The following is a 27,509-nucleotide window of genomic DNA, read 5'->3' on the forward strand; positions in this document are numbered from 1 at the left end:
ACTTATAAGGATGGTTGTGATGATAGGGGACCCACCTGCACAATCACACAATCAAGGCTAGCTTCCCATCTCAATAGCTTTAATTTCATAATCTCTGCCAATTCCCTTTTGCTATATAAAGGTCACCATATATCCAGATTCTGGGGATTCCAAAGTAGACATCTGGGAGTGGAGATGAGGGTGATTAGTCTGTCTACCATAATCATTAACATTTTTATCAAGACCAGCTCATTTAACTCATCTAATCCTCACTAAAACCCATGAGGTAAATAAAATTATATCCCCCTTTGGAAATTGAGGCACAGGGAAGTTAAGTAACTTGCCCAAGGTCATGTAGGCAGTAAGCAGTGAAGCTGCGGTTCACGTCCTTTTCTTTTCTTTTTTTTTTTTGGGATTCATGTTAAGAGCTGAATATCTAAATATCTGAATAGCTAAATATCTAAAGTGGCACATAATAAGCACTATAGTAATGTTAGCTATTATTATTTCTGCTAAGATTAATATAATAATCCTTATCTTGTACGCTCTTGTAAGAGTCAACTATTTAACGTGTGAAAAGTGTCAGACAGCAGGTCCTCGAATTGTAGTTAGATTCCTCGGGTCTTCCCAAAGCACGTTTTCCGAGACGCTCCAGTTCACTCACTCAAGCGTCAGCCTTCCCCAAGATGGCGTTATCTTTGTCCCCAGTCCCACATCCGCCCCACCTAATATGGGGTCCATCACGATCAAAAACTGTATTTGGCCCTTCTCAACATGGCGTCCACACTAATCTTTGTCACCTTCCTCCCGCAAGATGACCTTATCAGTTAGCGTCAACCTCCGCACACTCTGACCTTTCCAAAATGGTGGCAAATGTAATACGCATTACGCTCTGACCTCCTCAAGATGGCGTCAAGCTCAGCTACTCGCGTCGCAAACTCACGCAAACTCACTGTCGCTATCGAAAACACTTCCGGTTGCGACGGAGGTAGGCTTTCGAGGCCTGAGGAGGGTTGGAAGAGTCTGTTTTGGGCTGGGACACTCCGACGCGACCATGGACCGGAGGAAAAAGCCTTTGGACGTCACGGCCTCCTCGGTGAGTGAGGTTATGTGGTAACGCCACAGGCTCCGGGTTCTCCCTGTCTCCATCAGACAAGAATGTCGACCTAGCTTGTTTGGGGACCCAGACACCTCTCTCCTCAAACAGCAACCCCCGACCTGGATTATCTTCTCCGACGGGGATGGGGTTCAGTTTTCTTACTTACAGGATCCTGAACTGGGCTTCTCTCCTCTGACTTGCGCCCGGACCATGCTTCACCCCTCAGACACGGGTCTGAACCTGGTATCCCGTGGGTTAGGAATCTCCGTGCGTCCCCTCTGCCGTGCCCGCAAGGACCTGCACCTCGCCAGCCTTCTCCCTTACAGTTGGGAGGAACCCTAGCCTCTTTTTGCTAGGCAGACATACCGCCTTCTAGGCTTCTCCTCCAATCCAGAAACCCCCAAAGTCCTTCTAGAACTTTACAGTGTGACTTACTCTGCAGGACCCGAGAGTGCCCAGCGTATCCTACCCTGGAATTAAACTGTTAATGCAGCCATAGGTACCTGTGAGGTCTGAAAGGATGTAAGCAGTTTTATTAAAGTAGCTACTCTAGGCCGGGCGCGGTGGCTCACGCCTGTAATCCCAGCACTTTGGGAGGCCGAGGCAGATGGATCACGAGGTCAAGAGATCGAGACCATCCTGGTCAACATGGTGAAACCCCGTCTCTATTAAAAAACTACAAAAAATCAGCTGGGCATGGTGGCGCGTGCCTGTAATCCCAGCTACTAAGGAGGCTGAGGCAGGAGAATTGCCTGAACCCAGGAGGCGGAGGTTGCGGTGAGCCGAGATCGCGCCATTGCACTCCAGCCTGGGTAACAAGAGTGAAACTCTGTCTCAAAAAAAAAAAAAAAAAAAAAAAAAGTAGCTACTCTAGAAAGAAAACTTGTTATAAGTCCATATTTTGTGCCAGCACTTTATATGCACTGTCTCATTGAACCCTCCCAATAGCTTTAGGAGGTAGGTGCTATTAATATCTCCGTTTTATAGATGATGAAATTGAGGCCCAGAAAGATGAAGTAGCTTTCCCCAGCTTACATACAGAAATCTTAGCGATAACCGGGTGCGGTGGCTCACGCCTGTAATACCAGCACTTTGGGAGTCCGAGGTGGGCGGATCATCTGAGGTCGGGAGCCTGACCAACATGGAGAAAGAAACCCTGTCTCTACTTAAAATATAAAAAATCAGCCGGGCGTGGTGGCGCACACCTGTAATCCCAGCTACTCAGGAGGCTGAGGCAGGAGAATCGCTTGAACCTGGGAGGCGGAGGTTCCGGTGAGCTGAGATCGCGCTATTGCACTCCAGCCTGGGCAATAAAAGCGAAACTCTCTCTCAAAAAATCTTAGCGATAGACCCTTGATCAGTCAGTCTACTTGACTCCGAAGCTGCTGCCTTTTCATCATCGGAGCAAATTGCCCGACCTTTGATTTAATCTTGAATTTACTGTGGTATTAGGACACAAAGGGAATACGAAGGAAAACATACAGGTGTTCCAATATTTGAGTCCCTTTCCTTGTCTAATACTGATAATTGGCACTGATTATTATGTTTGAAGATCGGGAACCAAAAAGCTATAAATATTAAAGCCAGCCTATCCCGACAGTCTAAAATTAGCAATAATTGTAATAAGAAAGCTATTTGCGGTTTTACAATTTTTTGAGCATCTTTTAAAGTCAAAGGCAGTTGTAGAATAAGAAAATATGTGGCTGGAAAATTGGTGTGGTTAAGAAGGCTTGGAAGAAAAAAGTTTTTCATTTGTTTTTAGGAATTTATAATATTAGGGCCTGCAATGAAACTGCCCTTTGCTTTTTTTTTTTTTTTTGGAGACAGAGTTTCGCTCTTGTTACCCAGGCTGGAGTGCAATGGCGCGATCTCGGCTCACCGCAACCTCCGCCTCCTGGGTTCAAGCAATTCTCCTGCCTCAGCCTCCTGAGTAGCTGGGATTACAGGCACGCACCACCATGCCCAGCTAATGTTTTGTAGTTTTAGTAGAGACGGGGTTTCACCATGTTGACCAGGATGGTCTCGATCTCTTGACCTCGTGATCCACCTGCCTCGGCCTCCCAAAGTGCTGGGATTACAAGCGTGAGCCACCGCGCCCGGCCTGCCCTTTGCATTATTAAATGGTTACCTTTTAAATCAACTTCTTCCAGAATGGAAATTGAACTCAGCCATTTCATTTTCCTTACAAAATAAAGCGATTTTTAAAATATCTGATGATTAAGTCAGTGATTAATTGTCTGATTTACAAATGCCCAACCATATCAGCAGCTGTATCTTTTAAAAGGAAACTGTTATTATGTTCTTTTTTTGCAGCATAGGCAGGGGTGACTAATGTAGCTGAGGGAAAGACACCAATATTCACCCAACTGCCCCATTCTCTTTGCCTTGGCCTTCTTTCCTATTCTTGAACATGTGATTCAGCCAAACTTAGGGTTTTTGAAATGGATTAAGTAAAACGTGGAGCTGTTATAATTCACCAAGTCTGTTTTATTTCTAGCCGTTAAAATAATGTGTCTTTAAAGGCTCTGCTCAAAGCTTTCTCTGATCACTGCTCAGAAGGAAATGCTCCCATAAGAACTTGTGTGCTACTTTCTTCGAATCTAGAGTCATTTGTTACATTTTACTGGTATTATAAATTACCTTCCTTGTTACATTGTAGGCTTATTGAGGCAGGAAGAATGTCTAGATCATGTTTGTATCCTGCTCTTCAGTGTTAAGTGCCATGCACAAACTGGGCTGCTCAGATAGTGTTGGAATAACAGCATTTCCCTGTAGAAATAATAAGTTGTGGCCGGGCGCGGTGGCTCACGCCTGTAATCCCAGCACTTTGGGAGGCCGAGGCGGGTGGATCACGAGGTCAAGAGATCGAGACCATCCTGGTCAACATGGTGAAACCCCGTCTCTACTAAAAATACAAAACATTAGCTGGGCATGGTGGCGCGTGCCTGTAATCCCAGCTATTCAGGAGGCTGAGGCAGGAGAATTGCCTGAACCCAGGAGGCGGAGGTTGCGGTGAGCCGAGATTGCGCCATTGCACTCCAGCCTGGGTAACGAGAGCGAAACTCCGTCCAAAAAAAAAAAAAAAAGAAATAATAAGTTGTGATGATTAAATGAATGCAGTGCTGTTCAGAAAGAAGGTACTTAACAATGCAAGTTTAATCTGAAACTAAAAGATGCACACTTCATTAATTTGTTTTGCTTTATCACTTTCTCCTTGCCTAAGGAAAGCTTTGAGTGTTGAAGTTAGAAAAGAAATGCATTTGCGACAGAGATGGAATGAAACATGACTTAGCCTAATTTTTGTACTGGATTCTATGTTTAAACAATTAGTTTTGTAGCCATATTTGCCCATTTGGAGGAACTTGAAATATTGCTTTGGAAATTATAATTAGCAATCCAGTAACCTGCAAGAATTTAATAAAATATTTTTGTTTACTTACTGCTTTTATTCTAGTTGGTAGATCTTAAGGCCGAACTCTTCCGAAAACAAGAAGAATTCAAACAAGAAAAACTTCTAAAAGATTCTGGTGTTTTTGGAAAACCAAAAACAACTAATAAGGTAAAAAATAAGATCTAATTATCTCCACTGGTTCCAAACATGGAAGAATTATATCATACTTAAGTGTTTTAAAATTGTCAGTGGTATCTATACACATAAATGTTAAGGAAAAATCTATCTTGTATTTGAATATCTGCATGAAATGTTATTAAAATAGAAATTAGTAAGATTATATAAAAGTACATGGTCATGTGCTAACTCTTTAGGACTTCTTTTAGAAAAATGTGGATTGTTTACATTTCTCATGGGAGGTTATCTGGTTATATAGGTGTTATGTATCCAGGTAGAGATAAATAATTAGATAATACAGGAATATAGCAGAAAATATTAGGGTGTTTGAGAGCTGGGAATGATTTTTTCAGTTTTGTAGATAATAGTGTCTACTATTTGTATTACTAATTCTCTTTAATATGTATATTTTCATTAATCTTGACTTAGGTTGTAATCATTCAGGAGATAAAAGATAGTAGGAAGTGATTCTACACTCATAAAGAAGTTCTTTAGGCTGGGCATGGTGGCTCACACCTCTAACCCCATCATTTTGGAAGGCTGAGCCAGGCAGATCACTTGAGCCCAGGAGTTCGAGACCAGCCTGAGCAACATAGCAAAACTCCATCTCTACAGAAGATTAGTTGGATGTGGTGGTTCACACCTGTAATCCCAACTACTTGGGAAGCTGTGGAGGGAGGATCACTTGAGCCTAGGATGTTGAGGCTGCAGTGAGCTGAGATCACACCACCACACTCCAGCCTGGGTAACAGAGTAAGATCCTGTCTTAGAAAAATAAAAATAAAATAAAAAGTACATTATATAATTTAGGGCTCTTTTTTCAGCTCCTGCTTGCCATGTATAGTCAGCATCTTTGTAGGACACAGCTTATCTAGTTGTCTCCTTTGATTCATAAGATCTCATGATCTCCTTTGTTTTGTTTTTTTTTTTTTTTCTTGATGGACGAGTAGAGATTTTTTGGCAATCATGTGGCTCTATTTTGTCTTCTAAAATTATTCTCCAGAAACCGAGTATCTGGAGCAAACAGAATGTAGGCGTTTCAAATCGAGCTGAGAAGGATGCTGAACAGAAGATTGAGGAACAGAAGACTTTAGACAAAGCAAGGTAAAGTTATAAGCTCTGGTAAATGTAGTTACCTCTGAGGCTACCAAGGCAAAGAAATGGAAGTTCAAATTTTGTTCAAGTTACAAATTTTATTTTTAACATCATTCTAGCCCAGTACTCTATAAGTACGCTAAAAATAATATAATTTGCAGATATATCTGTAGTCTTATAAAAAGATTAGACATAGTCACAGTTTAAAAGGTGAAACATTCCTGCTTTCAGCCTTTGTTAGACACTAAGATTATCACAGATTTCTAAGAAGTGTGCCCATGGTGTGGTTCCCCATGGTGTGGACTAGGTGGGATGATATTACAATCTAGAAACCCTTTATTTTTTCCCTAGCCTTTTATTTTGAAAAACTTCAAGGGTACATTGAACATTCTAATATTCTTCACCTAAATTCCCCAGTTAACATCTTGTCAAATGTGCTTTCCCTCTGTCTATCTCGGTCACACACACACACATATAGAGAGAGATTTTGTTAAGCATCATACTTTCCTTCTAAATCATTCAGCATATATCTTCGGAGAACAAGGACATTTTCCTACATAACCGCAATACCGCTATCATACCCAAGAAATTGAACACTGATAAAATAGTATTATCTATTTTATGGTCCATATTCAGGTTTCACCATTTGTCCCAGTATAATTATGTACTTTATAGATTTTTTAAAAAATTTAATCCAGGATTCAAAGATTATATATACATTGTATGTAGTTGTCATATCTGTTTAGTCTTCTTTAATCTGGAACAGTTTCCTTACCTTTTGGTTGTCTGTTATGCCATTAACATTTTTAAAGGGTCCAGGCCAGTTATTTCTGCAATGTCCCACAACCAATTAGAGTCACGTGAAATGTTTTTGGTAAGAATACTGCATAGGTGGTGGTGTGTCCTTCCCATTGAATCACATCGGGAGGCTCATAAGGTCAGTTTGAGTCATTATTGGTGATGATGAGTTTAATTACTTGGTTGAGGTATGTGTGCTTGGTTTCTCCATTGTAAAGGTGCCTCCCTGATTTGTAATTAATAGTAATCTGAAGTGGGAAATTTGGAGACTGTGTGAATATCCTGTTTACTAACTTGTTTTCTATGCAGTGATCTGTCATTGATGAGCCTTGATAGTTACCAGTTATCACATTGATGGTTTCAGAATGATGATTTTTCTAATTCTGTCATTCCATCTTTATTATTTTTCTAAAGAAAAGACAGCATCACCCTCAGAGAAAATCCCAAGTTACAATGTTTGGTATGACTGCTACGTGTGCTTTTGGATATACGGAATAATAAAATTCCTGTAGTTGCAAACAGTAGTTGCCAAGGTTGCTCAGCAATCTTGGGTCTGAAAATAGAAGGCAGAATATTAGCCTACTTGGGGACTTTTTTTCTTAGCATTTGACCTGTCTCCAGCAGACCTCAGGCTTTACTTAAAGATATGATCAGTTTTGAGACATATTTCCACTCTTGGATATAGTCTCAGAATGTTAATTTTGCCGAAGGTACCATGATCTTTTATTATTTTACTCTGTGTATCAAGAGATTTTCTTGGCACTTTGCTGTGCTTTTTCTATGCAGTAACTTTTATGTAGCACTTTGGCTTTGCTTTGTTGTGGGAGTCAAGACATCTGCAGTACGTCTGCCTCCCTCCAGAGCTCAGAACATGCAAGCCCAGTCCCAGGCTTTTTTGAGGTGGAAGGCCTTGGGCAAGTTAGTTATCCATTAAGACTCTTTCTTTATCTATGAAGTGAGGTGGTTAATACTTAGGTTACAAAGTCCTTTGGGGAATTAAAGGAGATACATAGTGTGTCGCACTTAGGGGTTGCAGGTAGTGTCCCTGCTCTCATGCTCTGAATTCCATCTTTCTAACTCAACAGAAGAAATTGCTCTTTAAAGTCGCTAGTGACATCTTCATCTACTGAATCCAGCGGTCATTTCTCTGACAGCTTCCTTGATCTCGATTATCCACTTGTAGACTGTTCCTGATCCCTGAAAACTGTTGCGACACTGCACCAAGCTTCGTATCCTTTCTCACATGCCCTCGTTGCTGCCTGTCCCTGTCTCTGTTTTGCACCGTTCTCTTTTTTGCTTAGCACCCTCTGCTCTACTTGTCCCTCTTTCTTGAACATGTCAAGCTCATTCTCACTTAATCTTACCTGTTTCTGACCTGCCTCCCCTGCCCGCAAATCCTCCTGTGGTTGGCTGCTTCTTGCTGTGGAAGCCATGGCCCAGTTGTCATGTTCAGAGAGGATTCTCCTGACTGCCCCTCTCAGTTAGTGTCCCGCCCACTCACTCTAACCTGACTCTTGTTGCTCTGTGTTTTGTTTGACTGTAAATTTTGTTTTGTTTTGTTTTGTTTTCATTAAAACAGGAAGATCCTCTGATGACCCAGCTAGTTACATTAAGAGCCCTCCAAAACAGGTGTCTTAGAAGCCTGATATGAGTGAGCTGGTCCACCACGCACTGCATTACTGCATGTCAAGGGGCCTCTGCTGGCATGCATCTGTTTGTTTCACAGCTCTTCTTACTGTCTCAGAGCCTCCTTTTCATTGCTTTGTTTATTGTCCTTCTCCGTCTCTAGAATGGAAACTCCCAGAGAAGGTGGGCTTAGCTTTTGCAAGCTGGAGAAAGGAATCCTGCAGGGGTAGATTGGTGAGCAGACCAGCCAAGGAAGGGCAGGGCCAGTGGTCAACAGAGTCACCTCTCCTAGCATGGCTGTGAGTCCTCAGTGCCTAAAACAGTGCTTGGCAGGTAGGAGGTATGCAATAAGTACTTGGTGAATGGATGTGTAAAATAAAAGAGGAATGTTTCTGACATGATTAAGAGTGATCATTCACAAGAGGACTCTCAGATGACCTCTTTGGGGCTTCTCTTTACCATCATTAAGTATTTCCAGAATAAAGAATTGCTGCCCGGGCGCGGTGGCTCACGCCTGTAATCCCAGCACTTTGGGAGGCCGAGGCGGGTGGATCACGAGGTCAAGAGATCGAGGCCATCCTGGTCAACATGGTGAAACCCCGTCTCTACTAAAAATACAAAAAATTAGCTGGGCATGGTGGCGCGTGCCTGTAATCCCAGCTACTCAGGAGGCTGAGGCAGGAGAATTGCCTGAACCCAGGAGGCGGAGGTTGCGGTGAGCCGAGATCACGCCATTGCACTCCAGCCTGCGTAACAAGAGTGAAACTCCGTCTCAAAAAAAAAAAAAAAAAAAGAATTGCTTACCCTCTCATGGTCTGTGACCACTGAAAAATACATGTCGTCAGAATTACTGTGAACAGAGAGGCTGCTTTGTTGGAATGCTGATGTTTAAGTTGGCAGTTAAGTTGTTGGAATCTTAAGTCAGTTTATTCACTTATTCATTCATCAAATATTGAGTGAGAACCTACTGTGTGCCAGATATTATTTTAGGCCCTGGGACCCAGTGATGAATAAGAGAACACGGGCCATGCACTCACGAAACTTGTGTTTTCCTTGGCAGAGCAGACATGGGGCAGGGTGGTCTGAGGGTCTCCTCAGGATGGTGTGGTCTATGCTAGTTGTGGTCACCTTGACAGGCTGGGCCTAATGGACAGATGGTGCCTGTCAGGCAGGGAGTGTAGGGGCAACCAGGAGGGACAGTTATAAGAACATTTCTAATATTTGTATTTTTTTTTTCTCCTAGGGAAAAATTGGAAGAAAAAGCCAAATTATATGAAAAAATGACTAAAGGAGACTTTATAGGTAAATAAAATGATTTATTTCTACTTCACTTTCTGTAATTCATACAGCCCTTTGATATTACATTACTTGTTAAAATAACTGTAAAAGTAGACGAAAAATTTAGACATCAAAATTTTACTCTCTGTGGCTGCACAGAGACAAGAAAATCAGCAATATTTACCAATTGTCTGGTGGATGCCTGGCAGCATGTTAGGTGCCCAGAGGGGACAAACAAGTACTGGAAGCAGATCCTCTGCCTCTGCCCTCAAAGCAGGATCATCCAGCGGAGGAAAATGGCACAGCACAAAGCAAAGTTAGGGAACAAGGTCTGAGTAGGTTGTAGTTACCTACAGGTATAGCTGTGCTAAAACAGGGTGGGTGGGGCTGTGTGGAATTCTGTTTCTGTCAGGTTCTAGAGTTATGTTTCTTCTTTCCCTATTTTCCGTTTTTTTTTTGTTTGTTTTGTTTTTTCCTGTGATGTGCATATAATTGCTTTAAACCTGTTTGGGTGTAGTGGCTCACACCTGTAATTCCAGCACTTTGGGAGGCCAAGACGGGCCGATCACCTGAGGCCAGGAGTTCAAAACCAGCCTGGACAACATAGTGATACTCTGTCTCTACAAAAAATAATTTAAAAATAAGCTGGACATGGTGGCTTATGCCTGTAATTCTACTACTTAGGAGCCTGAGGCTTGAGCCCAGGAGTTCGATGTTATAGTGATCATGCCACTGCATCCTGGGTGCAGTGAGCTATGATCCAGCCTGGGTGACAGAGTGGGACCCTGTCTCTAAAAAACAAAAACCAAAAACCCCCTTTTCTCATAACCCCCATAAAAATCCCAATCCATTATTAGACAACAGTAGAAGAGATTTTATGAGGCCGTGCCAATTTCATTGCTAAAAGGCAGGGAAAGTGAATATGTAATCAGGAAAGTCTTTTGGGAGAAGGTGGGCTTAGCTTTGGAAAGCTGGAGAAAGGGATCCTGCAGGGGTAGATTGGTGAGCAGACCAGCCGAGGAAGGGCAGGGCCAGAGGCCAACAGAGTTACCTAGCCTAGCATGGCTGGGGCCCAGGTGCAATAGGAAAGAGGCCAGGCTGACCCTAGGTCACTGGCTGCTCCTTCCCAGGCAGCAGGGGCACTTTCCCTGTACAACAAGAGCCCAGCACAGGGAGGTCAGACATCAGCAAAGCTAGGCACTGTGGGAGGGGCTTTGCCTTCTTCCTGAAGAGGTAACAGGATGGCCGCCTACCAGGAGGCCTTGCTAGCCTGTGGCCTGATAACTCAGACTACATCGCCCCTCCATTTCAGGTATTTTGTGGTTTTTAAAAATAAGTTTATTTCATTAAAGTCTTTTTCTCTTTTGACTCAGACTTTGCTTTTATTGTTAATATAGAAATCAGGTCCAAAGGAGTGTGAGTGTAGAGACATGATTTTGTCAAAGCCAGAAAGCCCACCTCCTGATAGATATGTTAGATCTGCAAGTTTGGGCAAGTTATGTTCTGGAGCCTCAGTTTTTCTTCACCCTAAGGTGGGGAAAACGCCACCGCTTGTAATAGGGAGCCTAATGTTGGTTCACTATAGCTTAATCTCTGTCCTTGGAAAAAAAGACTCAAATGACTGTCCTAAATCCAGTGTAGTGAAACTTTAGGTATACATTATTTGTGCTACATGAGTTATTGTGGGTTAAATTAGGTAAGTCACAGATTGTTGTTTAACTTTCAGTGTGGGTTTTAGCTCCTCAAGTAGACCATAAGCCTTGTGGGCAGAAGATGTCTTTCATGTCTGTATGCCATTCAGAGCCTGGCTCCATGACTAGAATTGGTGTTTGTTGGCTTGACAAGAACTCACATGACTTATTTTACCTGTATTATGATCTTTAAAACACCGTACCACAACAATGTAATCAGGGTTAGTGATCCAACCCACATTTTAGACAGATATATGACACCTAAAGCAAGAAGTTCTGCTGTCCTGATCTAATGACATGGAAAATGCAGTTTTGCTTCTGTATGATATAGTTGGTTGGATGAATTACATAAAATCAGACTGTTGTGTTGCCTTAAAATGACATTCTAAGATGATACTGGTCACTCAGGTAGTGTATTGATGAGGCAACAGAAAACTCTAGGCTTTTTCAAGATTTTTTTGTGTAGTATATGTCAATTCCCAAGGTGGCTCTGTGGCTTTGTAAACGTTTGGGGAGTGGAGCTGTCGGGGTGATAGGGCCACCAGGCAATGAATGTGACTGCTTCTTGTCAATTCCATGTGTGATTTTCCTCTTTGATGTCTGAAAATTGATTTTATGTCCTAGATGAAGAAGTGGAGGATATGTACCTTGTGGATTTCACGCAGAAGATCATAGACAAGCGCAAAGAAATGGAGGCATCTGGTGCCCGTAGAGATTCTCAAAAGGCAGGAGAAAGAGAGGACGATGAGGAAAACCTTCCTGAGAGAGAGATCCCTCCTCCCCAAGACCCCAGCGAAGAATGGTTGGTTGTATCATGGATTAGCTCAGAGGAACATTCTCAGACTTGTGCTGACATTTTGGGAGTGATTTTGTTGGGTTGTTATCAAGCCATTTCTCTGTTATTCCTGGGCGTTCTTTCTTTTGAGACTTCCCTTTAAGTTAGGTTGGATTAGGTTATTAGGGATGTAAAAACAGTAGCTCAAATGAAGACATAATTACAATAATTACAAATAATTATAACTACTGACTGGGCTCCTGCTGTGTGCCCAGGCCTGTGCCAGGCCCAAGGAGACTTTGTGCCTGGCAGACTTGGTTTGCCTGACTCACTGACATGAAGCAGTGTGGGCAGAGCGCCTTCCTTTTGTACCTGTCCTGCTGCCTTACGCACGTCCTTGTTCTGACATGGTGGAGAGCCATCATCTAGGAGAAGGAAGCTGGCCGAGGTGGTGCGGTATGTCTTACTCCGGCTGTGACGTTGTTTGGCAGTGTGGTGTGGACTCATGGGCCTTGGATGGCTCCAGTCGCACTTTTTACTGGCTATATGATCCTTATTAGATTCCTTAGCCTTTAAGGCTCAGGATCTCCCCTTGTAAAATAGAGATTATAATGCTTTATTCCTTTGCTTTAAACTCCCTTCAAATAGCAAGTATTCTGGGCTACACAAGAAAGTGCTGCCTGTGGAGTATAAACAGGCATTTTGTAAACCTTTATTATTGACATTTTCCTGAATTTTGCCTGTATGTAGGTGAAAACTAGTCTTTTCCTTAAAGAGACTTAATGTATCAATAAGTAGAGAGGCCAGAATGGGAATTGTTATAAAGATTTTTTCTACCTAAGGTATTATTGTTTGGAAACTTGTTCGACAGTGCTTGAAATCACTGAGAGCTTTACTGATGCTCTGACAGTTTCCTGGGAACCCACCGTCTTGCCTTTGGGATCCTACTCATCCTCCCTTTAAGGTGCAAATATCTTCATCATGGCGGGCATTTGTTAGGGACTGTTCAGGACTCTGCAGCATGCATTGATCTTTTGTCAGCCTTTGACCCTGTGGGCAGTCATTGATATGCTGAAGAGAGCAGTCCCAGCTACTGTGGATGGCAGAGAAACTGCATCTTCATTCCACTGAGGGTGTCCATGTTGGTTCAGAAATAACATTCTCATTGGGATAAAACAGGTGTCTTCTTACCTACTTTCTTAAAAACTTATAGCTAAATAGTTTGATACCACTTGGAACAGGTGTCAGCCTGCAAGTCTCTTCTGTTGATGCCTTTCTTCATCATGTCTTTCTTTCTTTCTTATTTATTTATTTATGAGCAGGGTCTCCACCCAGGTGGGAGTGCAGTGGCATGATCATGGCTCATTGTAGCCTTGACCTCCTGGGCTGACACAATCCTCCCGCCTCAATTTTTTATTTTTATTTTTTGTAGAAACAAGGCCTCACTATGTTACCCAGGCTCTTCCTGAACTCCTGGGCAAAAACAATCTTCCCACCTGGGCCGCCAAAAGTGATGGGGTTATAAATGTGAACCACCATCCCTGGCCTATCATTTCTAATCTCTAAGTGATTGCTCCCTCATCTGAAGTCAGGTAGCACTTACTATACTTCCTGCTGTTCGGGTATTACCTTTTATTTATTATTGACACATACCAGGCCTCATTATCAGAAAAAGATTTTAGCAAACTTTTGGTAGTCTTTATGTACCCAGTGTTGTTAATAAGTGTTTCATGTGTGTGTGCCTTAACTTCCCCAGACCCTTGAAAGATGGCATGGCTGTCAGTCCGCCTGTATTACCCTCCTTGCCTGAGGAAAGCTTTGTTTGCCTGCAGGGGTTGCTTAGTGAGTGATTGCTGATTAGATGGAGCCGTGGCTGACTACTGTCTTGCCACTTCTATTTAATGGGATCTTTATGTTTTGGAGGCCTTCTCCAGAAACAGAATAGTCCATGATTGCTTTTCGTAACAGAAATCTCATCTCCTTTGAAAGGTCTAATGTCTTTTTAAAAATTTTTGCTTATTAATGCCTGTGTGATTACAAGCAATTTTCCAGTGATTTGAAGAGTTTGGAGGGCAATTGAAGGTGTCACATGCCACCATATGGTGAAGGAAGACGCACTGCAAGCAGTTCTGACACTTTTTTTTTTTTGTTTTTAAATTAAGCTCCAGAATTGTAATTGCTCATAAAATCCTTTTGGTAGTTAAATTCCAGGTGGTAGAAAATCTTTCCATAAAGATACTGTAAATAATTACACAGACCATCTGGCTAGATGATTTTCTTCCCCCATCCATTTGGGGGGAAAATAAGAAAGAAAGAAACTGCTTGCTGCAGTTGGAGGTTTTATTTCTTGTGATAATCGGCTTCAGTACTAGAGTAAACACTCAGTTTTTAAATCACAACTAACAATTGAAATCAGCATTGCTTGAGAGGAAAAAAAATTGCTAACAAAAGCAAAGTCACATACCTGCTGAATCTGACCTTGAATTGGTCTGCCAGCTAGTATTTATTGGACCCTTACTGTGTATTTAGCACCATGCTAAAGGCTGTAGGAGATTATCAGCCCATCATTTAAAAAGTAAAATATCTGTTGAATCATAATGCAAATGAGATGTTTTTCATGAAAGTCTGTCCACATTTTCTATTGTAGAAAGTCAGAATATTTCATTTTGCCTTGCTATCTGCCTGGCTTAGCTGTCTCACTACTGTCTAGTTTGAGCAGGGATGAGGAGAGAGGTGTGGTGTTTGGCTTTCTCCTATTTAAGAAGAGTCCAACTCTGAAAAATACTGTGAATTTCTTACATTAAGAGATTGCTAATACATTGGGTAGAATTATACTGATTAGAGGAAATAAGAGAAAGAATAAAAAGTCAGACTTGAGGAAATGAGCAAGTTGAGAATCTCAGGCACAAGACAAAGTTATTAAGATACTGATAAATATCTGGAATTGTCTCAGCTAGATTAAGTTCATAAATGATCAAAATTATTGTCAACAGTTTCTGAAACTAATGTTTAGTAAAGGGCACAGTAAGCTTATTGTCTGTCAACTTTAAAGAGTATATTCCTGTCAGTGGTAGTGGTCTCTTAGGTTGAGGGGCTCTTCTTGGTAGTGAGGCCTATCTTCTCTTCACTGTCCACCAACTCCCTGACTTAGGGATTTGTATATGTGTACAAGTTTTTCATATTCTTTCACTTTCATTTTAGGGTGGATTATGTGGACTCTTTGGGACGTTCCCGGCGCTGTATGAGAAAGGATTTGCCAGATCTGCTGGAGATGGATAAAAATCTTCAGGGGAGACTGTAAGTGTGTATGGAGAGCTCTGCTCAGGTCTGAAATGCAGCCACAGGGATTGTTTTGTTAGGGGGCTGTTTTATAATTAATGATCTCTGTTGCTTCAGTAAGGAGATTTATATATACATATATGTATAAATACATGTATAAATATGCATATGTACACACATATATACATATACATGCACATATGTATATATACACACATATACATATACATACATATATGTATGTGTGTGTGTGTGTATGTGAATATTTACTGAAGCACTTTTTAGTGGTTAGCATGCACATACACACATAATCCACACTTGGGGAATAGCCTGATGACTGGTGGATGTGTAGAAGCTGTCTCTTTCACTTGGAAGGATGCCTGACTACAGAGTAACATGTATAGAATAAGCCCAAACCAGCAAACCAGCCTTTGTGGAGAAAGTGGTTTGAGAATATGCGCTTGATTATCCCACAAGCAAGTGGCTCCGGGGAGAGAGCTTATTCACTTTTTCTTTATGCATTGTTGCATTTTTGAAGTAAGGGCCTTATAACTAGATTTTTCAGCAGGGCCTAAGACCTAAGAGATAACTTTAAAACACAAGACCTAAAGAGATAACTCTAAAACATCCAGGGGAATAAATTCCTCTTACCACAGGAACTTTGAAGTTCCTGTGGTAAGTGTTGGGAGAAGCACTACCTTGTCCGAATCCTCCAGGTTCAGACATCTTGCAGGTAGCCCTTGGCTTGGTACCAGAAAGGGAGAGTGGAAACCTTGAGCCTCTCGGGGCCCAGCTATCTGTAAGGACAGGAGACACCTCCCAGGCCACAGTGTTAAGCAGTTTTCATGTCTCGGACGAGAGACCATCCATAGGAGTCCCAGAGTTCCTCCTCCCATCTGGTCAGCCCGGGACCTCTGTGAAAGGAAAGTTTTTTTTCTCAAGTGCTCAGGCAAGATTCTATCATGCTAATATAACGAGAATGGTGCTTGATTAAGAAAGTTGAAGGCTGGCCGGGTGAGGTGGCTCACACCTGTAATCCCAGCACTTTGGGAGGCCAAGGCAGGTGGATCACTTGAGGTTAGGAGTTCAAGACTGGCCTAGCCAACATGGCGAAACCCTATCTCTAGTAAAAATATAAAAATTAGTTGTATGTGTTGATGGCCGTTTGTAATCCCAGCTAATCAGGAGGCTGAGGCAGGAGAATTATTTGAACGTGAGAGGCGGAGATTGCTTTGAGCTGAGATTGAACCACTGCACTCCAACCTGGGTGACAGAGCAAGAGTAGTCTCAACAAAAAAAAAAAAAAAGAAAAACAAAAAAGAAAGGCGAAGACTGTTTTACTGATTTTCCAGCAGTATTGTGGGTCAGAAGCCTCTGTAGTTCCCTGTATTCTTTTTTCTTTTTCTTTTTCTTTCTTTCTTTTTTTTTTTTTTTTTTTTTTTTTGAGACAGAGTCTCATTCTGTCACCAGGTGCCAGGCTGGAGTGCAGTGGCACAATCTCAGCTCATTGCAGTCTCCGTCTCCTGGGTTCAAGCAATTCTGCCTCAGCCTTTCGAGTAGCTGGGACTACAGGCACACACCACCATGCCCAGCTAATTTTTGTGTTTTTTAGTAGAGACAGGGTTTCACCGCGTTGGCCAGGATGGTCTCAATCTCTTGACCTTGTGATCTGCCCACCTCGGCCTCCCAAAGTGCTGGGATTACAGGCATGAGCCACTGCACCTGGCCTAGTTCCCTGTATTCTTTATCAAATAGTGTTACTTAACCGTGATCCAACTGACTGTACTTAAGAACTGATATCTCAGTTCTTATCTGAAGATAGTTTTTGCTCTGTTTTCCTGCTAGTTTTATTAGTCCTGCTAATGAAAAAACCCTATTATCTGAAGATATGAGAAAAGAACTTCAGCGCCAGCAATGGGAGGAAGAAGAAAGGGAGGCCCTGAAGAGGCCCATGGGACCCATACATTATGAAGACATTCGGGAAAATGGTATGACTGTTTTCTTGCAGCTTAGCAAATCTTTTTTTTTTTAATCTTAAACTGATGGCAAGCACAAAGGGAAGTATTCATAAAGCAACAGCTCTTACGTGGAAATTAAAGATCCTGCTTTGGAAATTAAAAATACCTCCTTTGTTCACTTTATAGCTTTAAATACGCACATTGGGAATATCTTCCTGACAGAGGGTCTGATAATCCAAGGGATTGTTCCCCAAGAGAAGTGGAGACAGCCCATGACTGAAAGCAAATGACCCTTTGTTATGCTTCCCTAGGCAAACAGGACGAAAACTTGGTCTAATATTTGTGTTTCTTTGCTTTTTTGTTTTTTCGCTTAGCTGTTTTATTTTTAAAACTTGTGCCAAATATCACTGTGTTTCTTTTTGCTTTGGTAGGAAATGTGGCTTGAGTATAGTTGAATATCAGGACAGTCTGATCTTTTGGGTAATTTGGACTTCTTTCAGAGGCCCGGCAGCTTGGCGTTGGTTATTTTGCCTTTGCCCGAGACAAAGAGTTGAGAAACAAGCAGATGAAAACCTTAGAGATGCTGCGTGAACAGGTACAGATAAATCCCAAGCAGATTTGAGCGATTGGTTTCTTGCTGGACCATACTGCAGAAAAATTTAGTAAATTAATTAGAAATTAAAATTGGTATTCAGAATTGCATAAAGGTAGTTGCCATACTGTTTTTGTATTTCAAACTTTATAACTGCTCACAAGTAAATCTGGTGCCAAATGTGGTACTTTTGGAGTGGTTTGGATGGGAAAATAGAAAGTTATTTAAGGGATTAAGGTGTAGGATGGAATGGGTTGGATTTCTTGAGTGTTAAGGCTTGCAAGATGCTCTGTGAACCCTTATGAAACTTTGTAAGACATCAGAGGGTTTGTATAAGAGTACTTCATAGGGCTTCATTGTGAGGATCTCAAGGATAGCTTCTTAGAGGTGGCCTGAAGATCAATTAACTAGTCTATTTTTAGAAAATTTCATCTTTTTGAATGGGAATACTGCAAATTTGGTTTCAAGTAAATAATATTCTGATTTTCTGTTCAGACAACAGATCAGAGAACGAAACGAGAAAACATAAAGGAAAAGCGAAAGGCTATCTTAGAGGCAAGACTTGCCAAACTTCGACAAAAAAAGATGAAAAAATCAAAAGAAGGTGGAGCAGAAGAAGAAAACAGAGGTATATCATGGCTATGTTGCTGAACTTCAAAGGGGAACATTTTAGTTCCATTGATATCTTGCTAATAGGGCTGGCAATGTGAAGATTAGCCATTTAGTTTTATATCTAAGCAAACAGTATACCTTTGAGGTACTGGCAGGAGCAGTTTTTGTAACCAAAATGATCCAGAATGACACTCAATATTTGTAGGCTTTAAACCAAGATTTGAAGCAACAATACATTGTGTCACGTCTTAGAATGGCACGGTCTTATAATTGAGACTTAGAAAAAAGGTATTTTAAGGTAAAGCTTAGTTGTGCGTATTTATGTTTTAGACTTAAATTTTTTGCTATGGTTATAGTTTTTATTGGTTATATGTATATATATTCAAAGAAATTTATATTCATAAAGTTACATAGTAAAAGAATTTAGAAGTATGAATATCGACAGCTTGCCAAAGCTTACCAAAGAACTGTGCTCCAGAAGTTGGTGATTTGGAACTTGGAGCACAGTTCCCCTTGGAAACTCTATTACATGCTATGTCAGACTAGCTTACTGTAGGAGTTGTGGTAGTATAGGCTAAATTGCCATCAATCTAGAGACTTCTACATAGAATGGCTCCAACAAATAGAGATCTGTTTCTCTACTTAAGACCTTGGAGATCGGTGGGTGAGTCGGTATCCAGGGCAGGTGAATAGCTCTCTCCCAGATGGTCATCTAGTCCCAGACTTCCTCCCATCTTGCTGTTTCTGCCATTCCCTAGAGTATTGTTCTCTTCTGCATAGTCAAAGCTTGCTCCCCTGCTCACCTGTTCACGGTCCAGCCCTGGGGCAGGTGGGGAGACTGGGGAGGGGAACCAGCTTTCTTTTTAGAGATATGAGTGGGAAGTTACATACAACCTATGCATTTGCATCCTGCTGGCTAGAGCTCAGTCCTGTGGGCCACACCTCACTGTAGGAGAAGCTGGGAGACGGCCACTCTGGTGAGGTGGCCCCATGCTCAACTGAAGCCTGGGGGCATTCTGTTACCCAAAGGAAAAGGGGAGTGTGGTATGAAGGAACATACAGCTGTCCAGCTCTCACAAAGCTTATGTGAAGCCGTGGGCCATTTCCTAATGTCTGAACAAAACAGACCGGAAACATTTAAGAATTGGAAATCCATCTGTTTAGTTGCAAACAAATGCTCTCTGTATAACATGTTAAGCTATGCAGATTGTTTCTCTAATTTTGCTCTATCTCCTGAACATCTGTCATGTCCAGAAAATGTGAAGCACCACCACAGTGTTTTTTAAAAATCCATTTTCTTTTACATTTTAAAAATGTGGCCAAAATGAACAGCCTACACCAGACCTCAGCTCTTCATCCTGCTGGCTCTGCGTGCTTTGCCTGAAGTTGTGATGTTAGTTGAGTGATTTGGGGATTTCTGGTCCTGCGATTGCCAATTTGGAGAAGCAGAGTGGCATAGTGAGGGGTACAGAGACTGAAATCCATCCAGCCCAGCCCAGGATCCCGGCCTATATCACTTTCTACCTGTGTAACATTTCTGAGCTTAATTTCCCCCCTCTATAAAATGGGGATAACATGGAAATACTACATTTATTAGGATTGTTACAAGAATTAAATGACCTCTTATATGCAAAAGACTTAATCTACTACCTGGGATATGATAGGTACTTCATAAATACTGATGGTTACTTTTACTTTCAGGATTAGTGTGTTCTGTATCTTTAAAAAAAGCTGTAGGCTTTGTTAAAACAGTGTCTTATTCCCTTACAAAAAATAGATGGAGATGTTATTGGGCCTTTGCCACCAGAGCCAGAGGCTGTGCTAACTTCACGTCCTGCTGCCCAGAGTAGCAAAGTAGAAGTCATTGTCCAGGAGAGGAAGGACACTAAGCCCGGAGTGCCACACGTCCGGGAGTGGGACCGCGGAAAAGGTAAGGGAAGTGGGCTCTAAGGTGTAAGACCTCTCCAGTGAATGGAAAATGGTTTTTTTCTCCAGAAGCACTTGCGGTAAGTTTTAACTTCGTGCTGCCTTGTGTGGTTTTACAGCTTTGGCATGCCATTTCTCAGGACCTGCCTTTAAAGTATTATGAAGGTTTGGTGTTCTCATGTGCTCTGTTTTTGGCAGCCTCTTTTTTTTTTTTTTTTTTTGAGATGGATTCTCGAACTGTTGTCCGGGCTGGAGTGCAGTGGCGCAATCTTGGCTCACTGCAGCCTCCACCTACCAGGTTCAAGTAATTCTCCTGCCTCAGCATCCTCAGTAGCTGGGATTACAGTCACTCATCACCATACCCGGCTAATTTTTTGTATTTTTAGTAGAGATGGGGTTTCACTATGTTGGTCAGGGGGGTCTCAAACTCCTGACCTCGTGATCCACCCACCTCAGCCACCCAAAGTGTTGTAATTACAGGTGCAGTGAGCCACTGCACCTGGCCTTTAGTGGCCCCTTTTATGCTCAGTTGAAAATGGTCTACGTGCCAGTGTACTAACCTGGATTCACACATGGTTCTGTTGGACATTTTTTCTGTATTAAATACCTTCAATGTCATGTCAAACAGATGATTTTTCTTTTTTTTCTGTATTTCCCATCTGGAAGTAGTTACTCCCATTTTTTAGCATGATCTTTTATACTCTTTGTAGGTATTACTTATACCTTGTAATAGAGTTTTGCTGTTGCCATTCTTGTTCTCTAGATAATTTGTAGTGGCTTTTAAGAAATATATGAAAAAATTAGCTAATAGTAATAATAAATTCAACTGATTAATCAATCAGTTCTAATAGTTTTCTTTCTTATTTTTACTAGAATTTTCCTTTGGATACTGGTCAAAGAGGCAGTCAGATCTCCGGGCTGAGAGAGATCCTGAGTTTGCCCCACCATCGGATTACTTTGTGGGTCAGAAGAGTACTGGTTTTTCCAGCAGCCAGACATGGAACAGGCCGGGGCCAGCACAGAGTGACCCAGGGCAGTGCCCTGAGCAGAGGCACGGACCTAGCTCTGCACGTGCATCACCCACTCCTGCCCCTGACAACCCACCACAAGCCCCCACAGTCACTTTTGAAACTTTGGATGACATGATTTCCTATTACAAACAAGTGACATGAGCTTTCAAAACACCCTGACTTGGGTTTGTACTTTGACAGTGCTTTTCTCTCCCAGAGGGGGAGAAATAACTTTAGGAACTGATTTGTACCTTTGTCCTGTCCTTTCCCTAGGAGGCACAGACTTCAGGTTGGATTTGTCAGCAAGGAGAAAAGTCATGGAAACTTTGGCCACTTGGCTGTTAATCTTTTCCTAAGTGGGATAGAGACATACTACCTGGATTTACATGTGAACTGCCATAGAATAGAAATATTCTGTAAAATTTGACACTGAGATGAGCTTATAACCCTATCTGTTTCATACCTACTCCCACGACTTACTCATATTTAAGGGTTCTTTTCCATTCCTTTTGCAAATGCTAGCATGCAGGTGTTTTTATTCCAAGGGTTCAGCTTCCAGATCAGCCAATGGAACATAGGTCAGGAGGAATTTCTCCCTGTCAAGCAGCGGCAAATGAGGGGACACCACATGATAGGCAAAATGCTCTGGTCTCCCGGAGGACCCGGAAGTATTCATATAGGAAATGATAAGGAAGACCAGGAGGAGCTCTTCGTAGTCCAGAAAGGTAGAAGTGGGAGCTGTTTACTTACTTTTACTGTCATACCATCCTATTACCCACACTCCTGTGCGCAGCAGGCATTTGATAAATGTGTGTTAAATGACTCGGATGTACATGGAGGCTGCTGGACCTGGTCAGAGACTGATGTGCCTCAGCGGCAATGGTTAGAGCTTTTCAGTGCATCCCACCTCCCTGTCACTCCCATGCTTGGCTTCCTCACATTCAGAAGCCTGACTTGGATCAGAGTTGGAGCTGCACAGTGGAGCAGGTGGGTCCCCATGTCAATAGTAACAAGGAGAGGGTTGGGGGTGGGCAGGGCTCCAGAAAGCAGGGTGCCTGGGCACTCACTGCATCTTCTGCCTGCCACACCTCAGAGGGTACCTACAGCTGCAGACAGGCAGTTGAGAGTTGATCACCAGGCCCATAGGGCCCCCACAGCTGGTTCTCAGGCCAGTGAGTGCTGTGAGAATATGGTAGCGCAAGTCCTTGATGTGCCCTGAAGAGTGGGAAGGAGAGGAGTGAGTGAAGGAGCCTGTCTCCCCATGGTCCTCTGTGATGGCATTGTCTCTGTTCCTGCAGTGCTACAATGTGGCAGGGAGTGCCCCGTCCTCCTTACAGATGACACACTGGAGTGTGGAGAGGGTCAGTGACTCGGGCAGGGCCATATGGTATGGAAGGGGCAGATCTCAGACTCCAACACAATTGATGTCTAACCTCCAGACTTGGGTTTTCAGTGCCCTGTGCTCAGCCTTGCCCTAGTATCAAGCAATCTGAGACAAACATCCTGAATTCTTACAAACTTATCTTGAAACTCCTAGGGTAAAGTTCCCAGTCCTATTAATGGTCATTCTGTCAGCCTAATCAGGTAATTGGTTTTTTTTTTTTTTTTTTTAATAAATATACATAAAAACCAACTAACCCAGCTGCCTTTTTTGCAGAAATTGACAAGGTGATCTTAAAATTCATATGGAAATGCAAGGAACCCAGAATAGTCAATACAATCTAGAGAAAAAACAAAGAGGACTCACACTTCCTGATTTCAAGACTAGCCACAAAGCTATAGTAATCTACACAGTGTGATAGCAGCTTAAGAATAGACACATAGGTCAGTGGAATAGAGGCAGGAGTCCAGAAGTAAAACATAACATCTGTGGTCAATTAATTTTTAACAGTGATGCCAGGACCATCCAGTGGGGAAAGAACAGTCTTTTCACCGATTGGTTCTGGGACAACTGAATATTCCATGCAAAAGAATGGATTTGGATTTCTGCCTCCGACGACATGCAGAAAATCAACTCACGATGAATCAAAGATCTAAATGTAAGAGCTAAAACTACAAAACCAACTAAAACAGCTTGTAGGACAAAGAGGGAGGAGACAAAAAGAAAAATTGGAATACTAAAAACAAAAATAGAATTATTAGACATGCCAGAATCATGAGGAAAAATAGAAAAGAAGGTAAAAAGAAGAGTAGGCAAAGACGAGAGAGATGGAAAGGGGGTGTGTGTAACGTAGAGCAGAAGGACTCAAGGCCCACTGTGGAGTAGAAAGTAGAAGGGACAGGGCAAGGCAGGCAGCAGGAAGAGCTGTATGTGTGGGAGCCAGCATCACAAAGGGCCCAGCCCAGGTGACTGTGGCCACGCCTGCAGCACCTAGGTGGACGGCGAAGCAGTGAAACAGTTGTACTCGTTGGCTCGTGGTCACTGTTATCTAATAACTGTAAGTCACATTTTATCTGGGATTTCAAAGACTAAATCTATAATTTCCTCTTAACAATATAAATTTAGTTGAGTGTTTTGTGAGCCCTCTTCTGTTTCAAATCCAGCTCTTTGAGTATTGACACACCATCACAGTCTTACTGGTACAGGTACAGGGACCTGTACCAGTGTATCCAGCAGAGGGCATTAGAGTTCTTAGACATCAGCTGGGTACTCTAAAACACGCCCTCCAACAGAGAGAGAAAATAAGCCCTGGGTATCATTTTCAATTTTCTAGCAACCATATTTAAAAAGTGAAATTAACTTTATAATATATTTCATTTAAAAAGTGAAATTATATTTCATTTAACTCAGCGTATCTAAAATATTTTAACGTAATCAATATCTGTAAATTACTAATGAGATCTCTTTTTGACACTAATTCAAAACTCACTGTGTATCCAGTTACAGCATATCTCAATTTGGATGCTAACTTTTCATCAGGAATACTTGATCTGTATTTAGATTATGTAAAATACACTGTTGAAAAACACAAATTCATATCCAAGTTGTTCCAAAGATACTTAAACACAGTTAAAAGTTTTCCGGTAACTAAGGCCGGGCGCGGTGGCTCAAGCCTGTAATCCCAGCACTTTGGGAGGCCAAGGCGGGTGGATCATGAGGTCAAGAGATCGAGACCATCCTGGCCAACATGGTGAAACCCCGTCTCTACTAAAAATACAAAAAATTAGCTGGGCATGGTGGTGTGTGCCTGTAATCCCAGCGACTCAGGAGGCTGGGGCAGGAGAATTGCCTGAACCCGGGAGGTGGAGGTTGCGGTGAGCCGAGATCGCGCCATTGCACTCCAGCCTGGGTAACAAGAGCGAAACTCCGTCTCAAAAAAAAAAAAAAAAAAAGTTTTCCGGTAACTGAATTGAATATCAAGTTTTTTTGTTTTTTGGTTTTTTTGGGGGACAGAGTCTTGCTGTATCACCAGGCTGGAGTGCAGTGGCGCGATCCTGGCTCACTGCAACTTCCATTTTCTGGTTTCAAGCAATTCTTCTGCCTCAGCCTCACAGGTAGCTGGGACTACAGGCACGCACCACCACACCTGGCTAATTTTTTTTGTATTTTTAGGGGAGACAGGGTTTCCCCATGTTGGCCAGGATGGTCTCGATCTCTTGACCTCGTGATCCACCCACCTTGGCCTCCCAAAGTGCTGGGATTACAGGCTTGAGCCACTGTGCCTGGCACTGAATATCAAGCTTTAAGTTTAAAATAAAACTCAGTTCCTTAATCATGCTAACCTCTTTTCAGATGCTCAAAGGGCTTGTGCATCTACTGCTACTGTCCTGGACAGTGCAGCTCTAAGTGATCTGTTTTTACACGCTTTATGATCCAACGATACGTAATCCTCCCATTAGTAACTAAAGTATTGGCCAATAAATTACTCCTAGGCATACATTAAACATTCACAATACTGTGCGGCCGTGTTTAACTTGTGAGCAAGCAGTGGCAAAACCTCCTATAGGAAAACATGACCACACCTCATTCGTGCCTTTGTAGAGCTAAGCAAGATGCTTTAGATCAAAAATTGCCTTGAATTATTTACTTTCATTGTAATCTCTCCTCCAGGCCTTTCTGTGTTTTGATAGAGTTCGTTTGAATTGACTCAATAAATCATTTTGTTTGCTGCAGAATTCCCAAAGGAGAACATTCAGATCCATATACATGAGATTCCTGCTGCATTTAGCCATACATTTGCCAGACTTGTGGGGTCGTTTATTCCTTGTGAAAGCTCAAGTACAGCCCGCAGGGAGGTTTTCAGCTGACCTGGTCGTGTCGAGGTAATAGAATTTAGAATTTGGAAAGGGGGTGGGTACTGGTCTTTACAGTTAACACAACCTAGAGTAGCCCATGTCATACTGGGTCCTTTAAGTCGGTACATTGAGCTAAGTCAGTTATTTGGCAAGGAGTTCTTGTAAAAGACTACATGGCTAAGGTGAGTGCTGATAATTGAAAGGAATTTGTTGACCCACTGAAAAGATGAGAGTAGATGAAACTACCGAAGTCATTCTGCCTGCCCCTGTTAGTTGGCTGGGTGAGGTGTTTTGCCCTGGTGGGCTGTGAACTTTATCTTCATGTTTAAAGTGTGTGTACTGGGGACCAGGGGCCAGGAATGATGTAATCGGTGTAGGTCATTGTCAAGAAAACTAGAAAATGAAAATATTCAAAGGAAGTAAGGTGGTGTAGTGAAAACCTGTCACCCTGGCCTATTGATATTCTGTTATGGTGTTTCTTAATATGTCCCAGGCTATACCTATATAGTCACTCATAGTAAGTGTGTGTTTGTCCAGTGGTAGGAGTGGCCCAAAATATTACATCTTTTCCACCATCAATTGAAACAGCTACTTTCTCCACTACATTTCTTTTTTCTTTTGTTTATTTATTTTGAGATGGAGTCTTGCTCTGCTACCCAGGGGGAAAGCAAGAGAGTCTTGCCCTCACTACAACTTCTGCCCCTGGGTTCAAGCATTTCTCCTGCCTCAGCCTCCCGAGTAGCTGGGATTACAGGCACACACCACCACGCCCAGCTACTTCTTGTATTTTTAGTAGAGATAGAGTTTCACCATATTGGCCAGGCTGGTCTCAAATTCCCGACCTCAGATCATCTGCCTGCCTCGTCCTCCCAAAGTGCTGGGATTACAGGCATGAGCCACCACACCCGGCCTTCCACTTCATTTCTAATTGCCACATTCTCCCTAACTCTGAAAGCTCATGTGCTTGGTAACAGTTTGGCCTGGTTTTAAGCATTTTCTCTGGGGTGTACTGCATTCCTTCACCCCTCCCTCCCCCTTTTGTTTTGGTCATTATTCCCTGAGGTTGAACAGAGTGTCCACTTCCCCTCACCCCACCCTACCCCACCCTCTCCACACACAGCCATAGTTGTTCAGGGTTTTTGAAAACCAAAAAATGCAGGAGTGGGCCTTGCTCCCAGCCCAGGCCTCCCAGGTCGCAAGTGAGTCTGATAACTGTGCAACTGTCTTTGCTGGGAACTCAGGTTTTATTGTCTTTCCAAAAATAATCACATTTTCCTTAAAAAAGAAAAGGCTTTGTATCTCTATATCCAACTTATGACCTGCATAAGTTTTCACGGACTGTGTAATCAGTATATATGCACAATTTGGTTCTTCTTTAACATTCTAATATTGAGCTTCCTAGTTATTTTTAATTGTCGCCAATAGTTATCAGATTAATGTACATCATTGTTAAACACTTCTTTGATGGTTGGCTATCTGCATTATTTCAATATAGGGAATGGAGTGGCTATAAGCATCTTTTAGTATGGTTTAACAAACATTGATCTTTATACAAATACCTTCCCTGACACCCCTTTCCCCATTTTGAAACTCCCTGAGGTGCCACTTTCATAAGTGGGATCACTGGGTCAAAGTGATCAGTTTTATGTTTCTTGATGTGTCTTGTCAGGAGACCCATCTCAATAAGGGCCCTTTGCTACCACAGTGAATCTCCATGTGAATCCACTCCAGGATGGCCACAGTGAGATTTCAGTATCACATCAAACCTTGGCTTCGCATGAAGTTAAGCTCAATCTTAGGAGCTGACCTCTACCCTGCTCACCTTAAGATCGATTTCTCACTAGCGGAGCCCTTCTTTCCTTCCCACTGCCGAGAGAATTCAAGCATCTGTCCAGAATGCCGTTTTATATACTTAACAGTACAGAGAATAGCATCTATTACTTTTCCTAGGCCCACCTCCATTTTTTTAATGCATACTGAGGGCTGA

The 27,509-nt window shown here is 42.3% G+C and overlaps 1 protein-coding gene across 1 annotated transcript; it reads left to right on the top strand.

Moving 5' to 3' along the window:
• Positions 1–927: 927 nt before the first annotated feature.
• Positions 928–22,919, top strand: CCDC174 (coiled-coil domain containing 174). Its single transcript, XM_032262340.1, has 11 exons — positions 928–1,075; positions 4,533–4,637; positions 5,650–5,750; positions 9,409–9,467; positions 11,759–11,936; positions 15,111–15,206; positions 17,034–17,176; positions 17,647–17,741; positions 18,234–18,366; positions 20,128–20,280; positions 21,150–22,919. The coding sequence occupies exons 1-11, from the start codon at positions 1,034–1,036 to the stop codon at positions 21,446–21,448; spliced, it is 1,404 nt and encodes a 467-aa protein (XP_032118231.1). The 5' UTR covers positions 928–1,033; the 3' UTR covers positions 21,449–22,919.
• Positions 22,920–27,509: the final 4,590 nt, after the last annotated feature.

Source organism: Sapajus apella, unplaced genomic scaffold (assembly GCF_009761245.1).
Source record: "Sapajus apella isolate SASKATOON/1434 unplaced genomic scaffold, GSC_monkey_1.0 scaffold128, whole genome shotgun sequence".
Classification (NCBI taxonomy): Eukaryota; Metazoa; Chordata; class Mammalia; order Primates; family Cebidae; genus Sapajus; species Sapajus apella.